We start from the raw sequence: 21507 nt of genomic DNA, 5'->3' as shown, positions 1-21507 counted from the left end.
TGCCTCTAGGCTCGTTATGTGACCTGACACCTCCCACTTGACGCAGCCAATAGTACCCTAGCAATTTTCAACGAGACTGGGACAGGTTCCTGAGTCAGGTGGGTGGGGCCTGGTTGCAGAAGTCCAGGCTTTCGTTTCCTCTTCAAGAGAAAGCAGAGGCATTGGGTTTGAGCCGCTGGAGTTTGCACAGCCCAGCTGGACTGCTTGAAACTAGTCTGCCATGTTGCTGCTGGTGTTCCCCATGGCTTTGCTGGGACTACTAGCAGGTAAGAGTTGCCAGGAGGGAGGGAATCCCCTGGGAAGGAAGCCCATTGCTTAGGATGCTAACGAGTCTCTGAAAGCCCAGGGAATGGAGAATGGCTGTCCTGAGAATGACTGTCCTCACAAAAAATCTGCCACTCTGCTGCCGTCCTTCACGGTGACACCTACGGCTACTGAAAGCACTACAAGGCCTTCCACCAGCCCTGTACTCTCTACCACCAGCCATCAACCCACCACCACCAGCCACGGAAATGTCACAGCTCATCCAACGCATGAAAGCACTACCACCAGCCCTGGACCTACAGCTGTAACTCTGAATCCTGCCAATATCACCAGCCATGGAAATACTACCATTCACCCCACCACGGGCAACAGCACTGCTACCACCCCAGGATACACCAGTCCCTCCCACCCAAGACCACCTCCACCCTCTCCAAATCCTAGCCCAGGATCCAAGGATACTATTGGAAACTATACATGGACTAATGGTTCCCAGCCCTGCGTCCAGCTCCAAGCCCAGATACAGATTCGAATCCTGTATCCAACCCAAGGTGGAGAAGAGGTAAAGCTAAAACGGCTGGGACACAGGATGGGAGAGGGGCAAATTCTGTTGCTGAGAGGGAGGAAGTGAGAGGAGAGACAGAACCATTTAGTCTTAAGACTACTCTTTTTACTTCCATAGGCCTGGGGTGTCTCTGTACTGAACCCCAACAAAACCAAGGTCCAAGGGCACTGTGAGAGTGCCCATTCCCACCTGTTTCTCTCATTTCCATATGGACAGCTCAGCTTTGGATTCAAACAGGTATATCTCCACACCATCACTCATTGACCTTCCCAGTACCCATGTCTTCCCAGTCCCTTTGCCTCATTCCTTGCTCTGAAGATAGCAGTGCCCCTCCTCCTGATGCCCTGAGCCTTCCTGTTCACCTCCCAGGACCTGCAGCAGAGTCAGAGTATGGTCTACCTCAACTATATGGCAGTGGAATACAATGTGTCCTTCCCCAAGGCCACAAGTGAGTATGTTCCTTCCCATTCTCATTGTTAGCATTAGGTGGCTGGTTGGGAGTGGAAGGCAGATTTGGACCTAATCTCTTCATTTGTTTAGAGTGGACATTCAAGGCTCAGAATACATCACTTCGAGATCTCCAAGCACCCCTAGGCCGGAGCTTTAGTTGTGGAAATGCAAGCATAGTTCTTTCTCCAGATATTCACCTTGATCTGCTCTCCCTGAGGCTACAGGCTGCTCAGCTGCCCCATTCAGGTGTCTTTGGGCCAAGTAAGAATTACCATTTAACTTATCAAATTCTCCCGCTACTCAGGAAGGACCCCTCTTCCCAACTCCAGATCTCCTTTTTTGGCTCTCATTTTAATTTCCCAGATTCCCCTGTGTTGGGTCTGCCATACATGTTGAGTAACTGTCCTGTATTCTGCAAGAATTACCCATTACTATTGCGTGTCATCGCCCACACAATTCCACTATTCCCCAGCCACCACAGCAACAATGCCTACTTGTCCTCTTTCTGCCAGGTTTCTCGTGCCCCAGTGACCAATCCATCTGGCTGCCTCTCATCATTGGCCTAATCCTCCTCGGCCTCCTCACCCTGGTACTTGTTGCCTTCTGCATCGTCCGAAGACGCTCTTCCACCTATGAGCCCCTCTGAGCATTTGCCCCATCCCCCAGTGTATCAGGTGGCACCCTCATTTCCTCACTCTGTAGCCAACTCCAAAGACACTGTTATCTTCCCTGTCTTTTTAAACAAAATGAGAGATTCTGTAATGGAAATGGGGGGGGGGGTGCTAGGTTTCTTCCTATCCCAGGAGAATAATAAAAGTTACTCCAATCTTTGTCGTTGGTTTCTCTTGTCTTGCCAGGATTAAAAGTCATGAGTTTCTTGTCATATGCCTTTCTGTGGTTGAGTCATAGGGAACTAAAGACAGCTGGCAAGAACAAATGAAACTGTCATGTGTAAGTGTCTTCATGCTGACCATGGCTTGCACCATCATTACACAGTACAAGCCCTACTCTTCACAGTAGGACATGGTGCAATAACCCCCCACGACCCACGGAGAGCTGCTCAGGCCGGAGCCTTATCAGCCCCACTACTGCTTCTAAGATGCCCGGAACATCCGTGCTGACCACGGAGCCTCCTGAGACACCAGGTCCAGGGAGTCTCCACTAGAATGGCTGGGGTCCTGGTGCCAGGTGGCTGTGGCCCAAAGCTCCCATTGGTAGCATCCCAAGGTGCCCTTTCTCAAGCAGAGATGCCAGGGCCCACTTACTCCTAATTTAAACTCTTGCCCCGCGCGTGGCACCCTTGCTGCCATTCCTATGGGAGTTCCTGCCTAAACCTTTACAGAAGCTTCCAGATCTGGGGCTCTGCATGATAGGGGGGGCAGGAGGGGACAAAGAGACTGATCTCCCGAAGCTGAGCCATGTCCCCACTACCTCCTGTCCCACATGGCTCCTGCACCCAGCAGTACCTGCTGCACATACCAAAGCAGGGCAAAGCATGAGGGCTGTCCAGCGCAGATTGGTCTACTGCCGGCTCTACTCCCCCTGGAAATGCCTAAAGGGCCAGGGGAAGGGGAGGGGGTGTGTTGAGAACTCCAAAGACACCCCCAACGCCATTTTGGGGATATATGTACTCCTTTCCTCAACTTGAAGCAATGAAAAGTTGGCTGGGAGAGGAGACAAGATGGCGTATAAGCGGAAGGGGCGGAGAAAGGCAGAGGAATAAACCTTGTTTCCGAAATGGAAGCATAAACAAAGGCACGAGAGGGGTCACTGCGCAGGAGTACATCTCTGGCTCGCTTCCAAGCTCGAGCTTCAGGACACACGCAAAGCGCGATCTCAGTGAGAGCGCTTTTACCCTGCCCGTGCTGCGAAGGGATAAATGAGACGGTGAAAGCCTGGGAGATGCGGGCAGATCCGGGGGCGGGGCCTGGGGCGCGCATGCGTCATGCGACCCTATGGCGCTCTGCAGAAACTGGCGGAAGTTAGCGTTCCAACATGGCGGCTGAGGCAGGCGGACCGCTCAAACGGGCCCTGGTGCCGATTCTTTTACCTGAGAAATGCTACGACCAGCTTTTCGTCCAATGGGACTTGCTCCACGGTGAGTTTTATTTAGCCCGCAGTTAAAGGCTTGCTAGACCGACCTTGCACCTGGCGTAGAGCGTGACTGGCGACTAAAGTGACGGGAGCGGCTGCTCCCAGCAGGAGCTGGGCGGAAGGCGTTTCTGAGGAGGGCGGAAGTGTACTGGCCGGAGGCGGGGGCGGAGGCTATATTTGGGCAAGAGGGGGGGACGCCGGGTGACTTCCTGGAGGGAGGTTTTGTGTGTGTGTGTGTGTGTGTATCTGTGTCTGTCTGTGTGTCTGTGTGTGTATCTGTGTCTGTCTGTGTGTCAAGCTCTTTTTATCGTTTTCACTCAAAGCTGCTCCAAAACTTCAATTGTGGCCTTTTGCTGGTTATTTGGAAATCAGGACTCTCTTGTATATGTCTGCCCAGTCTGGCTTCGAACCGGGATCCTTGGATTTCAGGCTTCGGAGTAATTAGAATTACAGGCGTGAACACCAATGCCTGGATCTGAAGGCTTACATTTGATTTTTTTTTAAAAAAAAAGCAAATAAAAATCTCATCAACCCAGTTTGGCCTCTGCCCCACAGTGCTTCCAGCCTGTAATCTTAGCTATTCAGGAGGCTGAGATCTGAGGAAGCCGGGTTCAGAGCCAGCCCAGGCAGGAGATTCTAATTAACCAACAGAAAACTGGTAGAGCATTAGCCTCGAGTGAAAAAAATGCTCAGAGACAGAGCCCAGGTCCTGAGTTCAAACCCCACAATGGACCAAAAAAAAAAAAAAATGTGGTCTTTGCTGAATCACTGACCAAGATCAAACTTAATTGGAAGCCTGTGATGAAACAGACCTTTCTGCATCACTCTGAAAATTCCTGATATTCTACTTTCTTTACGTCCAGCCTTCACATAGGCTCATGATCTTAATTTTGGAATATTTTCCCTTCCTCTTTCTGTTTTGAAGCATTCCCACAGCACAAGGTTCACCCTGGATATTAGTCCTTTTAGGAACTCTTGGTCTGTGCCACCCCACCCCCACCTCCATACTCCCCATCAGTAGTTCACTGTCAGCCTCCTCAGTGATCTATCACTGTGTTCACATACCCACTCCCAGAGTACTTGGGACCTCTTGATTGCTAGGCAGGCACTTTACCACCAAGCCATTCCTGTACCCGACAGCATTCTTTGTGTGTGTGTGTTTGTAAAGGGGGGGGGGCTTTGAACTCAGGGCCTGGGTCCTGTCCCCTACTATTTTCTGCTCAAGGCTAATACTCTACCACTTGAGCCACATCTCTCCTTATGGCTCTTTGGTGGCTAGCTGAAGATAAGAATCTTTCAGACTTTGCTACCCCTCAGATCTCAGTCTGAGTGACTACAGTTAACAGATGTGAGCCATGGGCACCTGACCTATATTGCATTCATGATCCCTTACTGGGCCAAGTTCCTTGGTGGGAAGGCTTGAGTGTGGGATAAGGTGGCTAGGGTATAAAAACAAGCTCTGGAAAGATAGATAAAGTCCACCAGCAAGAGCTAGAGATAATCAGTTTAGGAATGAATAAATGGAGACATTTTTGTAAATATGAGGTAGGATACTCTTGCTCTGAGGAGGAAAAAAAGGAGGGCTCTTGGGCATTACTGTGTTACCCAGAAGCAATGGGGCTGGGAAGGTTGCTCAGTGGTAGAGTGCTTGCCTTGCATGCATGAGGCCCTGGGTTCAATTCCTCAGCACCACATAAGCAAAAAGAAAAAAGCCGGAAGTGGCGCTGTGGCTCAAGTGGTAGAGCACTAGCCTTGAGTGGAATTGCTGAGGGACAGCATCCAAGCCTAGAGTTCAGGCCCCAGGACCGGACCCAAAAGCAAAACAAAAACAAAAAAAACAGAAGCAATGGAGAGACTTAGAAGTAAGGCCATAGAGTTTTAACTATTTATTTGTAGGAATGTTAAGATTGGGGGGAAAAAGCTGGGCAGCAGTGACTCACACTTAGAATCCTAGTTACTTGGGAGGCTGAGATATGAGGATCACAGTTTGAAGCCAGCTTGGGCAGGAAAGTCCACGAGACTCATCTTCAATAAACAACTAAAAAAAAGCTGGAAGTAGCACTGAGGCTCAAGTGGTAGAATGCTAGCCTTGAGCCAAAGAAGCACAGGGACAGTGTCTAGGCCCAAATTCAAGTCCCAGACCAAGGGAACATGGGAAGGGGGGGGCATTGGAAGAGAAGGCAATAGGGAAGTGAATCTGGTTTGGAAAGTCATCTAGTTGCATATGAAGTGATTTGGAGTTGGAAGGACCAATGTCTTTTGCCGTGTGGTCATGCCAGGGTGAGGTGGAAAGGGAGGATAGCCCAGAGGAGCCCTTCAAGCCCTGGTCTGGGTTTCATAGTTCTGCTCTTTTTCTCTTCTCAGTTCCCTGCCTCAAGATTCTCCTCAGCAAAGGCCTGGGGCTGGGCATTGTGGCTGGGTCACTTCTAGGTATGTATCTTAATCCTCCCTTCCTACTGCTGGGAACAGAGGGAGCTCCCGGGGCTATATATATCCTATGGTTTCCTTCACAGAAGTGAGGTGAATATGCTTCCCAACACATTATGTAGCTGCCTTATTGTGTTGCCAAGGGATTGGGACTCCTCAGCTTAGCTCTTCTTATCCTTTCCCTAGTGAAGTTGCCTCAGATATTTAAAATTCTGGGAGCCAAGAGTGCAGAAGGGCTGAGTCTCCAGTCAGTATTGCTGGAGCTAGTGGCGTTGACCGGGACTGTGGTCTACAGCATCACCAACAACTTCCCCTTCAGGTGAGAACCCCCTCGTCCTTTATCTCCAAGGGTATAGTTCTGGTGGGGGATTAAGGTTCAGGAAGGCCAAAGGGTAGGAAAGCTTAAGCTCTTCCAGAAGTTTCCACACCAACACCAGGGGGAGAAAAGTGAGATCTCAAAAATGCCCACCCTTATTGATATCATAGGTGAAGGCTGTGTTTTGGAGGGGTCAGGGTACCCAAAACTGTGTCCCTGATGGACCGGCCATGGAGGCTTTCCGTGCCCCTTTCCAGGCCTGCCTTTCTTCCCCCCAACTCTTGACTCTGCAGCTCTTGGGGCGAAGCCCTGTTCCTGACGCTGCAAACAATTACCATCTGCTTCCTGGTCATGCACTTCAGAGGACAAACTGTGAAAGGTGAGGGGATTTGGCCCGTGGTTCTGGGAAGTGTGCTGAATGCCGAAACCTCAGGCCTGGGGAAGCTAGAAGACACAATGAGACTAATGATGCCTTGTTTCTGACCCGCAGGGGTTGCCTTCCTCGCCTGCTATGCACTGGTCCTGATGGTACTCCTTTCACCACTCATGCCTTTGGCTGTAGTCACCCTGCTTCAGGCCTCCAATGTGCCTGCTGTGGTGGTGGGAAAGGTGGGTATTGGGAGTGGGGTAAGGTCGAGGGGGGCACAGTGGAAGCCCAAAGGATGGGGATTTAGACTGAGGGGGATGGGAAAGTCAGAGATGGTACATGGTGCTGAGAACACCAAAGGTCTCAACTTCTCTCCTAGCTGCTCCAGGCAGCCACAAACTACCGAAATGGACACACGGGCCAACTCTCAGCCATCACAATCTTTTTGCTGTTTGGAGGCTCCTTGACACGCATCTTCACTTCCATTCAGGTGAGTGCACCTTCTGCCCTCTAGAGGGCACTAAAACTTCATCTTACCCCTCTCAGCTGAGGACTAAACCTTTGTCCTTAAGAGTAACCTTTCTTGAGCTCCATTGAAGGGTGGCTCTTTCTCACCACCAGGAAACTGGAGACCCCCTCATGGCTGGAGTCTTCGTGGTCTCCTCTCTCTGCAATGGCCTCATTGCTGCTCAAGTCCTCTTCTACTGGAACTCAAAGCCACCCCAGAAGCAGAAAAAGGAACAGTAGGGCTGAGCAGCAGATCAGATCAGCTACTGGAATCATTCCTTGGTTCGGTCCATCCACTCAAGGGTCCACCCCATGTGAGCCTGTCTGCTGGTGTGACGTTTAGTCATCCATTCCTGGGCAACTGCAACTTCCTGAGCCACGGTTTGTTTTTAGTGGAAACAGACAGTAAAGCTTTTCTAAGACCATTCATGTACTATCTACTCATTCTCATGTTTGGCTGAGTTGCCAGTTATTTTTCTGCCTCTAGAAGACAGGTTGGACCAAGACAGGTTGGACCAAGGGGTAGAGGGACGGAGGTGTGTGGGGCGGGGCTTGTGGCTGCCTTCTTCCCTGAACCTGGCTGGAACTGTCTTCTAGACCCCAGTACTGGGAGTGGGGGAAGGGGGACAGAATGACTCAGGCAGGCCCCAGGGTGGGGTGAGGAGCTTCCTGCTCTGGCAGGTCCTGGCGGAAGGGAGTGGAGATGGCACTGGTTCCTGCTGCTGTGGAGTGATGGTGGATGGGACAATAAAGACTCCACACAAGATTTAATTGTACAAAAATGGGTTTAGTGTGGTTTTGCTTCGACTGTAAGCCTCTAAACCAAAATTCAGAGGGTTCTGTGATGGAAAGAGGATGTGGCATTCATTTACTGAGACGTGAGAGGTCCGTGTGTGTGGAAGGTGGGCTAGGGGCACGGAGCACCAGCAAGGGGAGTGTTGTATGGAGGAGAACCTGGGGATGGGTAGGGTGCATAGGGAGGCAGCAGTTCCCCCTGGAGCCTAGGGTCACTGTGAGGGAGGGAGCTTGGTGTGGAGGCCTCTGGTCTATAGTGCGAAGAAGAGCTGCAAAGAGAAACAAATGGGGGAAGGGGGGTGTTACTCCTCTGGGTGGTGGGGGACTGGTCTGGCCAGTTCTAAGTAGGCAGGGGTAGAACTCCAGCCACCCAGCCAGCCATGCTGGGTACATCAGCCATGGAATCAGACCCTAGCAAGGCTTAGGAGAGCAGGGAAGCCCTGTCAGGGCATGCTCAGGAGCAGGCTTGCGTGCTGCACGGCTGTTTTCCTCTTTTGGGGCAGAATGGGCTTGGCCTCTCCTTGCCCTGGAGGCTGGGAGAGGAAGCTGGGTCACACACAGGCCAGAAACCCGGGGAAATGGGGCATCCCAGTAACTACAACACACAAAGCTCAGTAGAGAAGGCCCTCTGGGGAAACCTGAGCCACAAGGACCCTCCCAACCGCAGCGAGGTGTGGCCTCGGAGGCCACCTCCGCCCCGCTTTCCACTTACCCGTAGCTGCCAGGAAGGTAGGGTGTAGAGTAGTTGGGGGGCTGGTACCCAAAGCCTCTGCTCCCTTGGGTGGTTGTATATCCTGCTCCCCAGAGCGGGCCCCCGCAGGCCAGGCTGTAGTTTCCCTGGCCATAGTGGGCAGGCATGGGGCCCGAGCTCTTGGTTTTCCGCCGAGGCCGGTACTTGTAGTCGGGATAGTCGCGCAGGTGTCGGGCGCGCAGGCGCTTGGCCTCCTCCACGAAGGGCCGCTTCTCCTCCTCACCCAGCTGCTTCCACTGCGCGCCCAGGCGCTTCGAGATCTCGGAGTTGTGCATCTTGGGGTTCTGCTGCGCCATCTGGCGGCGCTGAGCAGAGCTCCACACCATGAAAGCGTTCATGGGCCGCTTCACCTTCTCCAGGGGAAGGGCCCCGGGGCTCCCGGCGCCTTCTAGTTCCTGGGGGCCCGAAGAGGAGGAGGTACCAGCTGTAGGAGTCCCAGGCTCCAGGCTCCAGGCCTGGGCCTGTGAGGAGCCCGGTAGCGCCATGGTTTGAAGGGAAGCCTTAAAAGGGCGTCCGGAGTGTCCACTCCTCAAAGTAGGCTGCAACCCTCAAAATGCAGTGTCTCTCTGGTGTGGAGTTGTGGCAGAGACACTTACTTGGGTCCCTAGAAAGTAGCAATCGTCCCAAAGCCCAGAGTCCTTGACAAGGCGCCTTCGCTCCCACTCAGCACACTTCGGCGAGCTGAATGCAGAATCCTCTGGCACCCCTACCCTGGGGGCGTCTTCCTTAGATCTCTTTTGCTTCCACTTGTCCCCCACCCCAAGCCCTAGTCGCTCTTCCCCTACCCTCTGCTGAGAAGTCAGCCCTGTGGAGGCTCCGAAGATCTGGCAGCTGCCAGGCACACAGCACAGGGACCAAAGGCCTTGCACCGCGCTGCACCAGCGCTGTTGAGTCTGTGGCTGGCAAGCTAGCCTGGGAACAGCTTTAAGACTCCTCCCCAATCCCTCCCAGAGGCCGAGCTCGCATCCACCGCCCTTAGGCAAACCCAGGTGTCCCCGGTCTCTGCAGCCCCAACACTTCCTCAGAGGCACCACGCCCTCCCTCTCCACCCAAGGCCTAAAACTCTGGGTTAGCTGTGCCAATTGTCTCCCCTCCCTTCTCAAGTACCGGCAATTCAAAGTCAATTCCTTTCCACAAAAGGATAAGTAGAGGGGCGTCAGATGCCCTCAGGGTTGAGCAGGAGGAACTAGGGAAGGCCCACTCCCAAATCGAACCCACAGCTTCTAAAACCCTTGACCTGCCCCTGGGGCGAGAAAAGGCAGGCGCAGGAGACAGGCCATTTTTGTTTCCTGAGTCATTCCAGCAGGTGCTTGGTAGGTGAATCAACCTTTCTCCAGGTGAGAAAACTCAAGCCCTCCCAACCCCAGTTCCCAATGTGAGATTACTCCACTACCAGTGAATTATGGCAGGTTTTTTGGGAGGGGCCTGAACTCTGGGCCTGGGCGCTGTCCTTCAGCTCTTCAGCTCAAGGCGAGCGCTCTACCACTAGAGCTACAGCCCACTTCCGGTTTTCTGGTGGTTTATTGGAGATAGGAGTCTCACGGTCGCTCCTGCCCGGGCTGGCTTTGAACCGCGATCCTCAGATCTCAGCCTCCTGAGTAGGTAGGATTACAGGGGTGAGCCACCAGCGCCCGGCTCCTATGGCAGGTTTTAACACAAGTATGAAGCCAGCAAACCCAACACAACTCCCAGGAGCTATGAAGCCAGTGATGTGGATGCTGGGAGCCAGAGCAGCACTCAGGCCAGGAAATGTGGGCTGGACCCCTGGGCTAGGAGCCCAGCTCCCCCAGCGGCCCAAGGCCCAACCTGTGCCCCGGGCCTCAGGTAATTGTAATCGGATTAAGCAGCCAGTCCCAGCTCTCAGTTTCAAGCAGCCAGCCTAGCCCACCATGACTCAGGGAACAGGAGTGGCCCAACTCCAACAACCTACCAGCAACCAAGGGAGGAAGCTGCAGCCAGGCCTTAAGGCCACCCACTGCTGGACCAGCAGGGTCCCAGGGGCTGGGGACTTTGGGAATGTCAGGAATTCCCAGGAGACCATCTTCACACAGAGTGAAGAGTGGCCAAGTGTGGAGGAACAGAGATCAAAAGTCAGGTCCCAAGGCAGGTCAGTCCTGGAGATTCAATGGTCCAAGCAGGACAAGCAAGGCACAGGAACCACAGAACCATTTGGAATTTTTTATTCTCTTTTTAAATACTGTACAGTGAAAAATAAATACGCCTTCTCATCCACCACACAAGGTTAGATCCCCTTCCCCCTAGGGGACCTTGTCACCCCCCTTCATACACACCCCTGGTTCTACTCCAAAACCTTCCCCATGCCTCCCACCCATGGATACCCATACTATCCCCGTCTTCCACAGTGATGAGGCCCCAGAAATGGGGGATACAGGATGGGAGGAGGGATAGCAGGGGAGCCCCCCTGAACCGTCGAATCTGGGTGGGTCAAGGAGCACCCCCACCAACAGGCGGAAAATGGGGGTACTCAGAGGTTGGGGCATTAGAGGATAAAGGCACATCCAGTCTGATGGGGAAGGGGAGGCTCCCCTCGCCCTGGGGGTAGGGTGGACAAGAGGGAGGGTGTATGACCCTGTTACACACCCCTCCACTAGCTCCTGGAGGTTGGGGGGGACCCAAGCTGCTGTGCCACCCCCCTCCCCCCTAGATAAGAGCAGCTCCAGCGCAGGTCAGTTGGGCCCATGAGGGCCATGGTGGTGGGCAGCAAGCGAGATGGAGAAAGGAGGGATGTGGGCTAGAGGTCTTATGAAACCCCATTAACCAAGCTACCCAACTCCAGGGGGGCGGAGAGCTCCCCATTCTCCGAGGGCCCCTTAGGAAGCTTGCTGACAGAGTCGCCCTAAGGAGTAAACAGAGGAATGAAAGGAGAGGAATGAAAACAGCTGGTCAGTAGGGCAAGGGTGGGCATTTTCTCCACTAAGCCCTGAGCACCTGAAGATCAGGTGCCTGCTCCCGCGCTTATCACCCTTGCAGTGCATCATGCCCCCCAACTTTCTTTTCCAATGTCTGCACCATCTTCAGTGCAGCCTCAACTCTACCAGATATAGCCATCTAGGCAACTAAGAGTTTTCTGGGGTTATTCTGGGGGCTTCCTGCTCCACAACAGTAAGAAGGAGTAGAGCACACTGCATCTTGCCAGCCTACCTTCTGTCCTGAAAGAGAGTCCTCTGAGGGTTTAGCTCCATCTAGAGGCGGCCGCTGCCGGCTCTGAGATTCTGCTCGTGAGATATAGTCAGCCACAGTCACTGGGGAAAGCAGAGGATCAAATATTTCAGAAGGAACCAATGTATTCAGCCCCATAACTTCCCATGAACCCATGCTGGGTTTCCACAGGGCATGTGGCATCCCGCTCTGCTGACCTGGCTGGCGGTCCCCACTGATAGACCCATCTGTCCGATTACCACGGTTGCGGCGGCGGCGGCTACGATTACGACGTTGGGGTCTGGATTCATCTTCTGTGAGTGTGGAAAAACAAGGCAAAAATTCACCCACTCAACCCTCATTATTAACCATTTCCTACTTCTCAAATTATGTACACCCCTCACCCAGGCCATTCTCTGTCATGTTGGGCCCATCAGACTCCAGGCCTCCATCCATGACAGTCCTGTCTTCATCAGTGCGGCGGCGGCGAGAGCGACGGCGCCTGGCACTTGCTGGGGGAGGCTCCCCAGGCTCTGAATCAACAGGGGGCTCAGGTTCCGAAGTGTCCAGGAGGCTGTAGGGATTACTGTCTGGATCCTTTAGCACTGAGATGAAGAAGCAGAGTTGGGAGTCAGATGACCAAAGTCTCTCCATTGGGCCCATGTTCACAGCACCAACTATCTTATACCTGAGCTAATTGATGAAGAGTTGTATCTTGAGGTGGGACGGGGGACAGGTGGTGGTCCCCTACCCCGGCCCCCAATCGGCCGCCTCCGGCTTTCTTCCCCTCGACTTTGGGGATCACGGTCACCAGGCCCAGCTCGGTTTGGCTCTTCTCTCTTCTCTGACTCTGTCTCAGATGCCGTGGATGGGTCTGAGCTGGGGCCTAGTGAACACAGAAGGGTTTACTTAGGGTCACAGACATCTTGCCCCAAGACCCACCACCAGCCTCAAACTAGTGCCCCCTTCTCATTCACAAGCACCTAGCCAAGCATTTCACCTCCATCAGTTTTCCAAGCTTCCACCCAGATCTCTGCATCTTTCACTGGCCCCACAGCTGTCTCACCATATGCAGGACCTCCAGTCCTCCGGCCCCGACCCCGGCCTCCATAGCTGCCCCCATAGGTTCTTGTCGTGTGGAGGGAGGAGGAGGAGCTCTCATCAGTGGTATAGCCAGCCTTGTCACTGCCACCACCACCACCCCGTCCACTACCGGGAGGGCGAAAGCCCAGACCAATCTGCCGAAGCTGTTCATCAATTTGCAGCCTCTCCAAGCGAAGTTGTTCTACCTCCTGGATGGGAAAAAGATGGATGACCACACAGAAGGAGAAACAGTATCTGTGATAATCACTACATGGCTAACCTTTCAGGAATACAAGAAGGAGGTAGCTGAACAAGGAAATTTCCAGGATCTAACCTCACACCTAAAATATTCACCAATGGCTCTTGTTCTACAGAGACAAACTAGGGACCACAATCCCAAAGTTTTCTGCCAGCAGTCCTCACCCCCTTGCTATATGCAACCTGTCCCACACCCAGGCTTCCAGCATGGCCTACCTGCAGGTAGGAAAGATGATACTCCAGCAGTGCCTGGGCATTGCTGATATTCTCTCGGGTACCAACAAATATGAAGGGAACCATTCCCTGTGTAGAGCAGAGGCACACATCAAGAAAAGATGGTAAAACAGAAATATTACCACCATACAATGGGATTACAACCTACTATTAGGATAAACATAAGTTTCTGTGCTCCACCCTCTAGAAGTTCTTGGCCCTCCCATCTGTGGAAATCAATCGCTAAGACTTTGGGTGCCATACCTCCTCCCTGGGGTTCTTCTTGTCATTATCACCTTCCACACGAACTCTCACCACACCAGATTTATCCACAATCTCCTGGATCACTTTCCCATTCTTTCCAATCACTTTGCCTGAATAAATAAAGAAGGAATTAGGCTCCCCCCACCTTCTTTAATGAAAGAAAGAATCAAACAGTCTTCTAGCCTCATCTCTCTTCTATGCCTAGGTATCTGATAAGGTTTCATGGAATCAAATACTACAATCACTACTATGACAAACTATTTGCTTTGTTAAGTCCACAGAATGGTGTCAATCCCAGCTGCAGATCTTCATCACTTTCAAGACTCTCACATCTGGCCTCTATTCTCTTTCATACACATACCCCAACTCACCAACCAGATTCCTGGGTACTTGCACAGAGTCCTCAGAAAATTCTAGGTAGCTCCGAGCCTGCCGGCATGCTTCAGGAGTCTATGGAAAAAAGAGTGGGGAACTGCTACTGAAACAGCAGACTTAGATCTCTCGGCTGTCACCAAAGTCAGAAGGGGAGGTGGTGGAGGCCACCAGTACAGATATGCTTCCACCTCAGCTCAACTTCTCTCTATCCCCTAACAGACCCAGAAGACATTTGCTGACCTCCCCATAGATGCGGAAAGTGCAGGTCTCTTCACCCAACTCAATGGCAGTCACCCCAGGTACTTTCCGGGCCTGCTGGATGTTGGCACCATGGGTCCCAATGGCCAGACCCATCAGATCCTCTCGCACTGTAAATTCCTCCTGGAATGCTGCTGCCAACTGCTTGCTTGTCTAAAAGAAAAAGATATTTTAGAAATAATGGTGGTGGAATCTCAGAGCACCTGTTCCAAAAGCCCAACCCTTTGCAAAAACACTGTGGAGTTTTTGCTTACCAAACCCAGGAAGTCGTAAATACTAATCATTTGGTGATAAGGGACATAATGAGCTTGGGCTGGGAGCCACTACAGTTCTGGATTTGGCTCTAATATCCTGAATAAGACACACACTATATCGCTTGCTAAGTCATTACACCAGACCTACCTCATTCTCAATACTAGCAAGAGAATTAAATAAAGGTGGCATGAAACTACTTTTCATTAGGTTCCTAACTCCTGCAGGTGGTAAGGTACTCTTCTTACCTTAAAGGACTATTAACTCCTCCCAAAATTAAAACCCACCAATCGGGCTGAGAATGTTGCACAGTGGTGAAGTGCTTGCCTAGCCTGAGTAAGGCCCTCCAACACCAGCACAGGAATTTTTTTTTTAAAGGTGGAGGGTGGGGGAAATGGTGGGGGGAGCGGGGGCAGGGGGAAGGCTGAGAAGGTGGTTCAGAGGTAGAGTGCTTGCTTGTGTGCATAAGGCCCTGGGTTCAATTCCTCAGCACCACGTAAACAGAAAAAGCCCGAAGTGGCACTGTGGCTCAAGTGGTAGAGCACTAGCCTTGAGCTGAAGAGCTCAGGGGCAGTGCCCAGGCCCAGAGTTGAAGCCCCACGACCCACCAAAAAAAAAGCAAGCCCAACAAGGTGAATAAAAGCAATGGGCTGCTGGGGATAGAAGGTTCACATCTATTAGCTATTTAGGAAGCTCAGATATGGAGGTTCAAAGTTTGAGGCAAGCTCAGTAGTAAAGTCAATTCACTGGCTTTGTTTCTAAAATAAAGTCAGATTGAGAGCTGGATACCAGTGACTCATTGTAATCCTAGCTACTCTGAAGGCTGGATTAAAGTTTGAAGCCAGTCCTGGCAGACTAAGAGATTCTTATCTCTACCACCAAAAAACAGAAATAAGACCTACAGCTCAAGTGGTAGAGCACAAACCAAGCAAAGCCAAATTCAATAACACCCTTCCTTCTCGCACCCTGCCCCCCAAAATCAGAGTTCAAAAATGCAGAAAATGTGCCTGTGGAATATCCATCACAGTGCTACATCACTTCTCAACGAGTCCTTAGTGGAGATCGCTGGGCTCAGGGGCAAGAAGACAAGCATAGTTCAAATGGTTTTGAAAAGAATGGTTCCAGGTACACACCAAATAGGAAAAGCATCTGACAGGATATTTCTAGATTACAATCCAGTGCTTCCTACCAAAATGGATAGAATCAAATAGGAGTTACAGCCATCAAAAAAAAAAAAAAAAAACTGGAACTAGGGGCTGGGAAGTTGGCTCAGTGGTAGAGCGCTTGCCTTGCATGCATGAAGCCCTGGGTTCGATTCCTCAGCACCATATACACAAAAAGAAAAAAGCCGGAAGTGGTGCTGTGGCTCAAGTGGTAAAGCACTAGCCTTGAGCTGAAGAGCTGAGGGACAGCGCCTAAGCCCAGAGCTCAGGCCCGACTGGACCCAAAAAAAAACAAAAAACAAAAAACAAAAAACTGAAACTAGCCGGGTGCCGGAGGCTCACACCTGTAATCCTAGCTACTCAGGAGGCTGAGATCTGAGGATCACTGTTCAAAGCCAACCCAGGGCAGGAAAGACCGTGAGAATCCTATCTCCAATAAACCACTAGAAAACCGGAAGTGGCACTGTACCTCAAGTGGTAGAGCGCTCGCCTTGAGCTGAGGGACAGCGCCCAGACCCAGAGTTCAAGCCCCATGACCGACAAAAACAAACAAACAAAAAAAAAAACAAACTTAGGTGCTCAAAACTACTGCACTGGCTGGGCTCTGATGGTTCATGCCTTTAGTCCTAGCTACTCAAGAAGGCTGAGATCTGAGGATTGCTGTTCAAAGCTAGCCTATACAGTAAAGTCCATGAGACTCTTATCTCCAGAAAAGCTGGAGGTGGAGCTGTGGCTTAAGTGGTGGAGCGCTACCCTTTAGCAAAAAAAGCTCAGGAAAATCGGGCGCTGGTGGCTCATGCCTGTAATCCTAGCTACTCAGGAGGCTGAGATTTGAGGATCGAGGTTCAAAGCCAGCTCAGGCAGAAACTCTGTGAGACTCTTATCTCCAATAAACCACTAGAAAACTGGAAGTGGTGCTGTGGCTCAAGCAGTAGAGTGCTCGCCTTGAGCTGAAGAGCACAGGGACAGCGCCCAAGCCCAGAATTCAAGCCCCATGGCTGACAAAAAAAAAAAAAAAGCTCAGTGAGTGCCCAGGCCCTAAGTTCACCTAAGTTCAAGCCCCAAGACACGCACACACACACAGAGCAGGGTATACTGGTGGCTCACACTTGTAATTCTAGCTACTCAGGAGGCTGAGATCTGAGGATCCTGGATCAAAGCCAGCCCCAGCAGGTAAGTCTGTGAGACTCTTATCTCCAATAAACCACTCAGAAAACTGGAAGTGGCACTGTAGCTCAAGTGGTAGAGTGCCGGTCTTGAGCTGAAGAGCTCAGGGATAGCACCTAAGCCCAGAGTTCAAGCCCTATGGGCCGAAAAACAAACAAACAAAAAAAAAAACCCACTGCATCAAGAAGGAAAGAAACTTACGACGACTTACTAGTTAGTGTCTTACAGAAAATACCAAAATGTTGTTTTTTATCCCCCCGTTTTTGGTAGTACTAGGATTTGAACTCCAGACCTCAAACTTGCACTATATTTCTTTTTTCTTTTTTTTTTGGTCAGGTAGTGGGGGCTGAACTCTGGGCCTGGGTGCTGTCCCTCAGCTCTTCAGCTCAAGGCTAGCATGCTACCACTTGAGCCATAGCACCACTTCCGGCTTTTTTTTCCCTGCTTATGTGGTGCTGAGGAATCAAACCCAGGGCCTCATGCATACAAGGCAAGCGCTCTACCACTGAGCCACCTTCTCAGCTACATGGGCACTATATTTGAGTCATTCTTCCAACTCTTTGTGTGTGTATGCTAGTAACAAGGCTTGAATTCAAGGATTCAAGCTCTTAGTTTGCTTGCTCATAATTAGTACTCTACTGCATAAGCCATGCCTCCAGTCTAATATTTTGCTGGTTAATTTGAAGTGGATCTTATAAACTTGTCTACCCTGTTAGCTGAAAACAGATCCTCCAATGTTAGTCTCCTGAGTAGTTAGTCATCAGCCACCAGTACCTGGCTGGCGCTCCAATTTTTTTTTTTTTTGCCAGTCTTCAGATTGAACTCAGGGCCCGGGTACTATACCTTGGCCTTTTTTTGCTCAAGGTTATCACCAATGAGCCACAATTCCACTTCTGGGGTTTTTGGTGGCTAATTGGAGGTAAGATTCTCATGGACTTTCCTGCCTGGGCTGGTGTCAAACCACGATCTTAAGATATCAGCCATCTTAGTAGCTAGGATTAAGAGTGAGCAACTGACACCTAGTTTAAACCAGTTATTATTTTTTTTGGGGGGGGGTCCAGTTGTGGGGCCTGAACTCTGGGCCTGGGCACTGTCCCTCAGCTCTTCAGCTCAAGGCTAGCACTCTACCACTTGAACCACAGCACCACTTCTAGCTTTCTTTTAGCTTATGTGGTGCTGAGGAATCGAACCCAGGGCCTGATGCATGCAAGGCAAGCACTCTACCACTGAGCCACCTTCCCAGCCCCTAAACCAGTTATTTTTTAAATAATGTCATGTTTCTTGCCTAGCAAAGCCCTGGGCCATGATCTGCCTATTTTAAGATATTATAGCTAAAATAACAGGAACATGCCACCAACTCCTGTCAGTTGAGAGAGGTTCCTAAAAACCCTTCTACTGGCCTTGAGCTACGAGATCTTCCCTACCTCCCATTTCAAGTAGCTAGGATTATAGTAGTGAACTAGTGGTGTGTTTTTTTATTTTTCATTTTTGTGCCAGTCCCAGGGCTTGAACTCAGGGCCTAGGCACTGTCCCTAAGCATTTTTGTTCAAGGCTAAAGCTCTATCACCTGAGCCACAGCTCCACTTCCTTGGTGGTTAATTGGAGTTCAGGTGGGTGGGTGGGAAGGTGGCTCAGTGGTAGAGCACTTGCCTTGCATGCATGAGGCCCTGGGTTCAATTCCTCAACACCACATAAGCAAAAAGAAAAAAGCCAGGAAGTGGCGCTGTGGCTCAAGTGGTAGAGCGCTAGCCTTGAGCTGAAGACCTGAGGGACAGCGCCCAGGCCCAGAGTTCAGGCCCCACGACCAGATTACCCGCCCCCCCCCAAAAAAAGTCTGCCCAGGCGGGCTTTAAACCATGATCGTCAGATCTCAGCCTCCTGAGTAGCTAGGATAATAGGAATGAGCCACAAGTGGCTGGCTTACTCAGTTTTTTTTTATTTTTGCCTGTCCTGAGACTAGAGATAAGGGCCTGGGGCACTGTCTCTGAGCTTCTTTTTGTTGTTGGTGGTGGTGGTAGGGCTTGAACTCTGGGTCCTTCAGCTCTTGAGCTCAAGGCTAGCAATCTATCACTTGAGCCACAGTGCCACTTCCAGTTTTCTGATGGTTCTATTGGAGATAAAAGAGTCTCACAGACTTTCCTGCCCATGTTGGCTTTGAAACACAATCCTGAGATCTCAGCCTCCACAGTAGCTAGGATTACAGGCGTGAGCCACTGGTGCCTGGACCTGAGCTTCTTTTATTCAAGGTTAATCTTCTATCACTTGAGTCATAACTTCACTTCTGGCTTTTTTTGTAATTTAGTGGGGATCAGAGTCTCTCAGACTTTCTTGCCCAGGCTGGCTTTGAACCATGATCCTCAAATCTCAGCCTCCCAAGTAGCGAAAATTATAGGTGTAAACCACTATTGTCCAACTTTATTTTTATTTATTTTGTCGGTCATGGGGCTTGAACTCTGGGCTTGGGTGCTGTCCCTGAGCTCTTCAGCTCAAGACTAGCACTCTACCACCTGAGCCACAGCATCACTTCCAGTTTTCTGGTGGTTAATTGGAGATAAGAATCTCACAAACTTTCCAGCCTAGCTGGCTTTGAACTGAAATCCTTAGATCTCAGCCTCCTGAGTAGCTAGGATTACAGGCATGAGCCACCAGCTGCTGGCTTTTTTTTTTTTTTTAATACAAAGGTTCAGTATGTAGTCCAGGCTGTTTTTGAGATCCTATTGCTTCAGTCTCTTAAGTGATTGATGTACCCATGCTCAGCTATTTATTTTTTCAACTTTTACTGTCCTTTCACTAGGTGTTTTTTTTCTTTCCAATTTTTATTAAGTAATGTTAACATGCTCAGCTTCTTTTTCCCCCTTTTTTTTGGGGGGGGGGTTGTGGGGCCTGAACTCTGGGCCTGGGCACTGTCCCTCACCTCTTCAGCTCAAGGCTAGTGCTCTACCATTTGAGCTACAGCACCACTTCCAGCTTTTTCTGTTTATATGATGCGGAGGAATCAAACCCAGGGCCTCATGCATGCAAGGCAAGCACTCAACCACTTAGCCACCTTCCCAACCCATTCTCCCAATTTTTACTGCCCGGTTGCTCTGAACCAGGATCATCAAATCTCAGCCTCCTGAATAGCTAGAATTACAGCCATGAGCCACTGGCACCCAAGTCTTTTATTGCTGGTCCTGGACCTTGAACCCAGGGCCTGGGTGGGCACTGTCCTTAAGCACTGGGAGCACTCAAGACTAGTGTGTACTAACATTTGAGCCATAACTCTACTCTAGGGGTGTGTGTGTGTGTGTGTGTGTGTGTGTGTGTGTGTGTGTGTGTGTGTGTGTGTGTGTGTGTGTATTACAGGCCTCATCCATAAGCACTTGGCAAGGTAGGGGTGTGTGTGTGTGTGTGTCTCTTGTGTGTGTGTGTGTGTGTGTGTGTGTGTGTGTGTGTGTCTTGAACTCAGGGCCTGGGTACTCTCCCTGAGGTCTTCTGCTCAAGGCTAGTGCTCTACCACTTTAAACCACAGCTTCACTTATGGTTTTTGAGTGGTTGGAGATACAAGTTTCATGGGGACTTTTTTGCTGGAGCTGGGTTTGAATGGCAATCCTCACATCTCAGCCTCCTGAGTAGCTAGGATTACAGGTGTGAACCACCGGCACCGAGCTTGTGAGACTCTTATCTCCAATAAACTACCAGAAAGCCACAAGTAGAATCACTGTGGCTCAAGTGATAGGGTGCTAGCCTTGAGCAAAGTTACTCAGAGATAGCTTCCAGGCCCTGAGTTCAAACCCCAGAACCACTACAAAACAACAAACAAACCTCCAGCTCTGTCACCTGGAAAAGTATAAAACAGCCAATCTAGGTTTATTGACTAGAAAAGCCTTAATCCTGCTCCATAAATACAAGAGCATGAATGGTAGATAAGGTGGGAAAGAAAGAGCACAATACTGTTTAGCAGGAAGAGGAGCCAAAACTGACCTCTAGGGCTGGGAAGGTGGCTCAGTGGTAGAGCGCTTGCCTTGCATGCCTGAGGCCCTGGGTTCCATTCCTCAGCACCACATAAGAAAAAAGCAAAAAAAAAAAAAAAAAAAAGGAAGTGGAGCTGTGGCTCAAGTGGTAGAGCACTAGCCTTGAGCTGAAGAGCTGAGGGACAGCGCCCAGGCCCAGAGTTCAGGCCCCACGACCGGACTCCCCCCAAAAACACACACACACACAAAAAAAACTGACCTCTAGATGCTTGGTAGCTTCTTCGTTGCGGGACATTAGTAGCAATTTTGTACGTAGGCTTCGGAAATGCATGTCACCCAGCAGAGATGCTCGCTTCACAGGGGCTTCTGTGGTTGACTGGGAAGAAATCAATGGGAAAGTCATTAAAACTGACTTTGTATAAACACTAAGGAGAGTTAAGGATTAAGCATGAAAATGTTAAAATTCCTAGACAGGAGTTATGAAATTAAGCTATAGCAAAATACGGTGAAGCATGGGGCTGGACACTTAGTGGTAGAGTGCTAGCCTAGCATGCATGAAGCCCTGAGCTCGATTCCTCAGTACCACATAAACAGAAAAGGCCACAAGTAGCGCTATGGCTCAAGTGGTAGAGTGCTACCCTTGAGCAAAAGTTCAGGGACAGTGCCCAGGCCTGGAGTTCAAGCCCCAGGACTGGCAAAAAATTAAAAAAAAAAAAAAAGAAAAAAAGAAAAACAAGCAAGCAAAACAAGTTGAGAGCAGTGGTGCATAAAACTGAAGAGCTGAAGTAGTAAGAGAATCATTAGTTTAAAATTCTGTCTTTAAAAAAAA

At 50.5% G+C, this 21507-nt stretch overlaps 4 protein-coding genes across 6 annotated transcripts in view; 2 read left to right on the top strand and 2 right to left on the bottom strand.

Annotated features, from left to right (window-relative positions):
* Positions 1-76: 76 nt before the first annotated feature.
* Cd68 (CD68 molecule) lies at positions 77-2157 on the top strand. Of its 2 annotated transcripts, none has more exons than XM_013013044.1 (6): positions 77-266; positions 347-823; positions 944-1063; positions 1196-1274; positions 1367-1537; positions 1789-2157. In XM_013013044.1, exons 2-6 carry the CDS (start codon positions 350-352, stop codon positions 1920-1922), a joined length of 978 nt encoding a protein of 325 aa, XP_012868498.1. In that variant the 5' UTR covers positions 77-266; positions 347-349; the 3' UTR covers positions 1923-2157. The 2 variants fall into 2 exon arrangements, with proteins under 2 accessions (XP_012868498.1, XP_012868497.1); XM_013013043.1 differs by having other exon boundaries at positions 342-823.
* Positions 2158-3248: 1091 nt separating this feature from the next.
* Mpdu1 (mannose-P-dolichol utilization defect 1) lies at positions 3249-7420 on the top strand. Of its 2 annotated transcripts, none has more exons than XM_013013483.1 (7): positions 3249-3374; positions 5735-5800; positions 5984-6116; positions 6407-6492; positions 6604-6722; positions 6860-6970; positions 7102-7420. In XM_013013483.1, the coding sequence occupies exons 1-7, from the start codon at positions 3272-3274 to the stop codon at positions 7225-7227; spliced, it is 744 nt and encodes a 247-aa protein (XP_012868937.1). In that variant the 5' UTR covers positions 3249-3271; the 3' UTR covers positions 7228-7420. The 2 variants fall into 2 exon arrangements, with proteins under 2 accessions (XP_012868937.1, XP_012868938.1); XM_013013484.1 differs by having other exon boundaries at positions 6371-6492.
* A 349-nt stretch (positions 7421-7769) lies between these two features.
* On the bottom strand, positions 7770-9018 carry Sox15 (SRY (sex determining region Y)-box 15). Its single transcript, XM_013013485.1, has 2 exons — positions 8495-9018; positions 7770-8051 (listed from the first exon to the last, which is right to left on the bottom strand). Exons 1-2 carry the CDS (start codon positions 9016-9018, stop codon positions 7895-7897), a joined length of 681 nt encoding a protein of 226 aa, XP_012868939.1. The 3' UTR covers positions 7770-7894.
* A 1679-nt stretch (positions 9019-10697) lies between these two features.
* The window catches only part of Fxr2 (fragile X mental retardation, autosomal homolog 2), a 15999-nt gene continuing 5189 nt past the window's right edge, over positions 10698-21507 (bottom strand). Inside the window, exons 6-16 of the mRNA XM_013013405.1 lie at positions 20938-21054; positions 14126-14296; positions 13882-13960; positions 13511-13620; positions 13250-13336; positions 12759-12984; positions 12381-12578; positions 12097-12297; positions 11911-12006; positions 11696-11796; positions 10698-11390 (exon numbers count right to left, since the gene is read on the bottom strand). Coding sequence (XP_012868859.1) covers positions 11295-11390; positions 11696-11796; positions 11911-12006; positions 12097-12297; positions 12381-12578; positions 12759-12984; positions 13250-13336; positions 13511-13620; positions 13882-13960; positions 14126-14296; positions 20938-21054 — 1482 coding nt within the window. The 3' untranslated portion in view covers positions 10698-11294. The remainder of the gene's footprint in view (positions 11391-11695; positions 11797-11910; positions 12007-12096; positions 12298-12380; positions 12579-12758; positions 12985-13249; positions 13337-13510; positions 13621-13881; positions 13961-14125; positions 14297-20937; positions 21055-21507) is intronic.

This window comes from Dipodomys ordii, unplaced genomic scaffold, assembly GCF_000151885.1.
Source record: "Dipodomys ordii isolate 6190 unplaced genomic scaffold, Dord_2.0 Scaffold19, whole genome shotgun sequence".
NCBI lineage: Eukaryota > Metazoa > Chordata > Mammalia > Rodentia > Heteromyidae > Dipodomys > Dipodomys ordii.
This window is presented reverse-complemented; position numbering and strand designations above follow the sequence as displayed.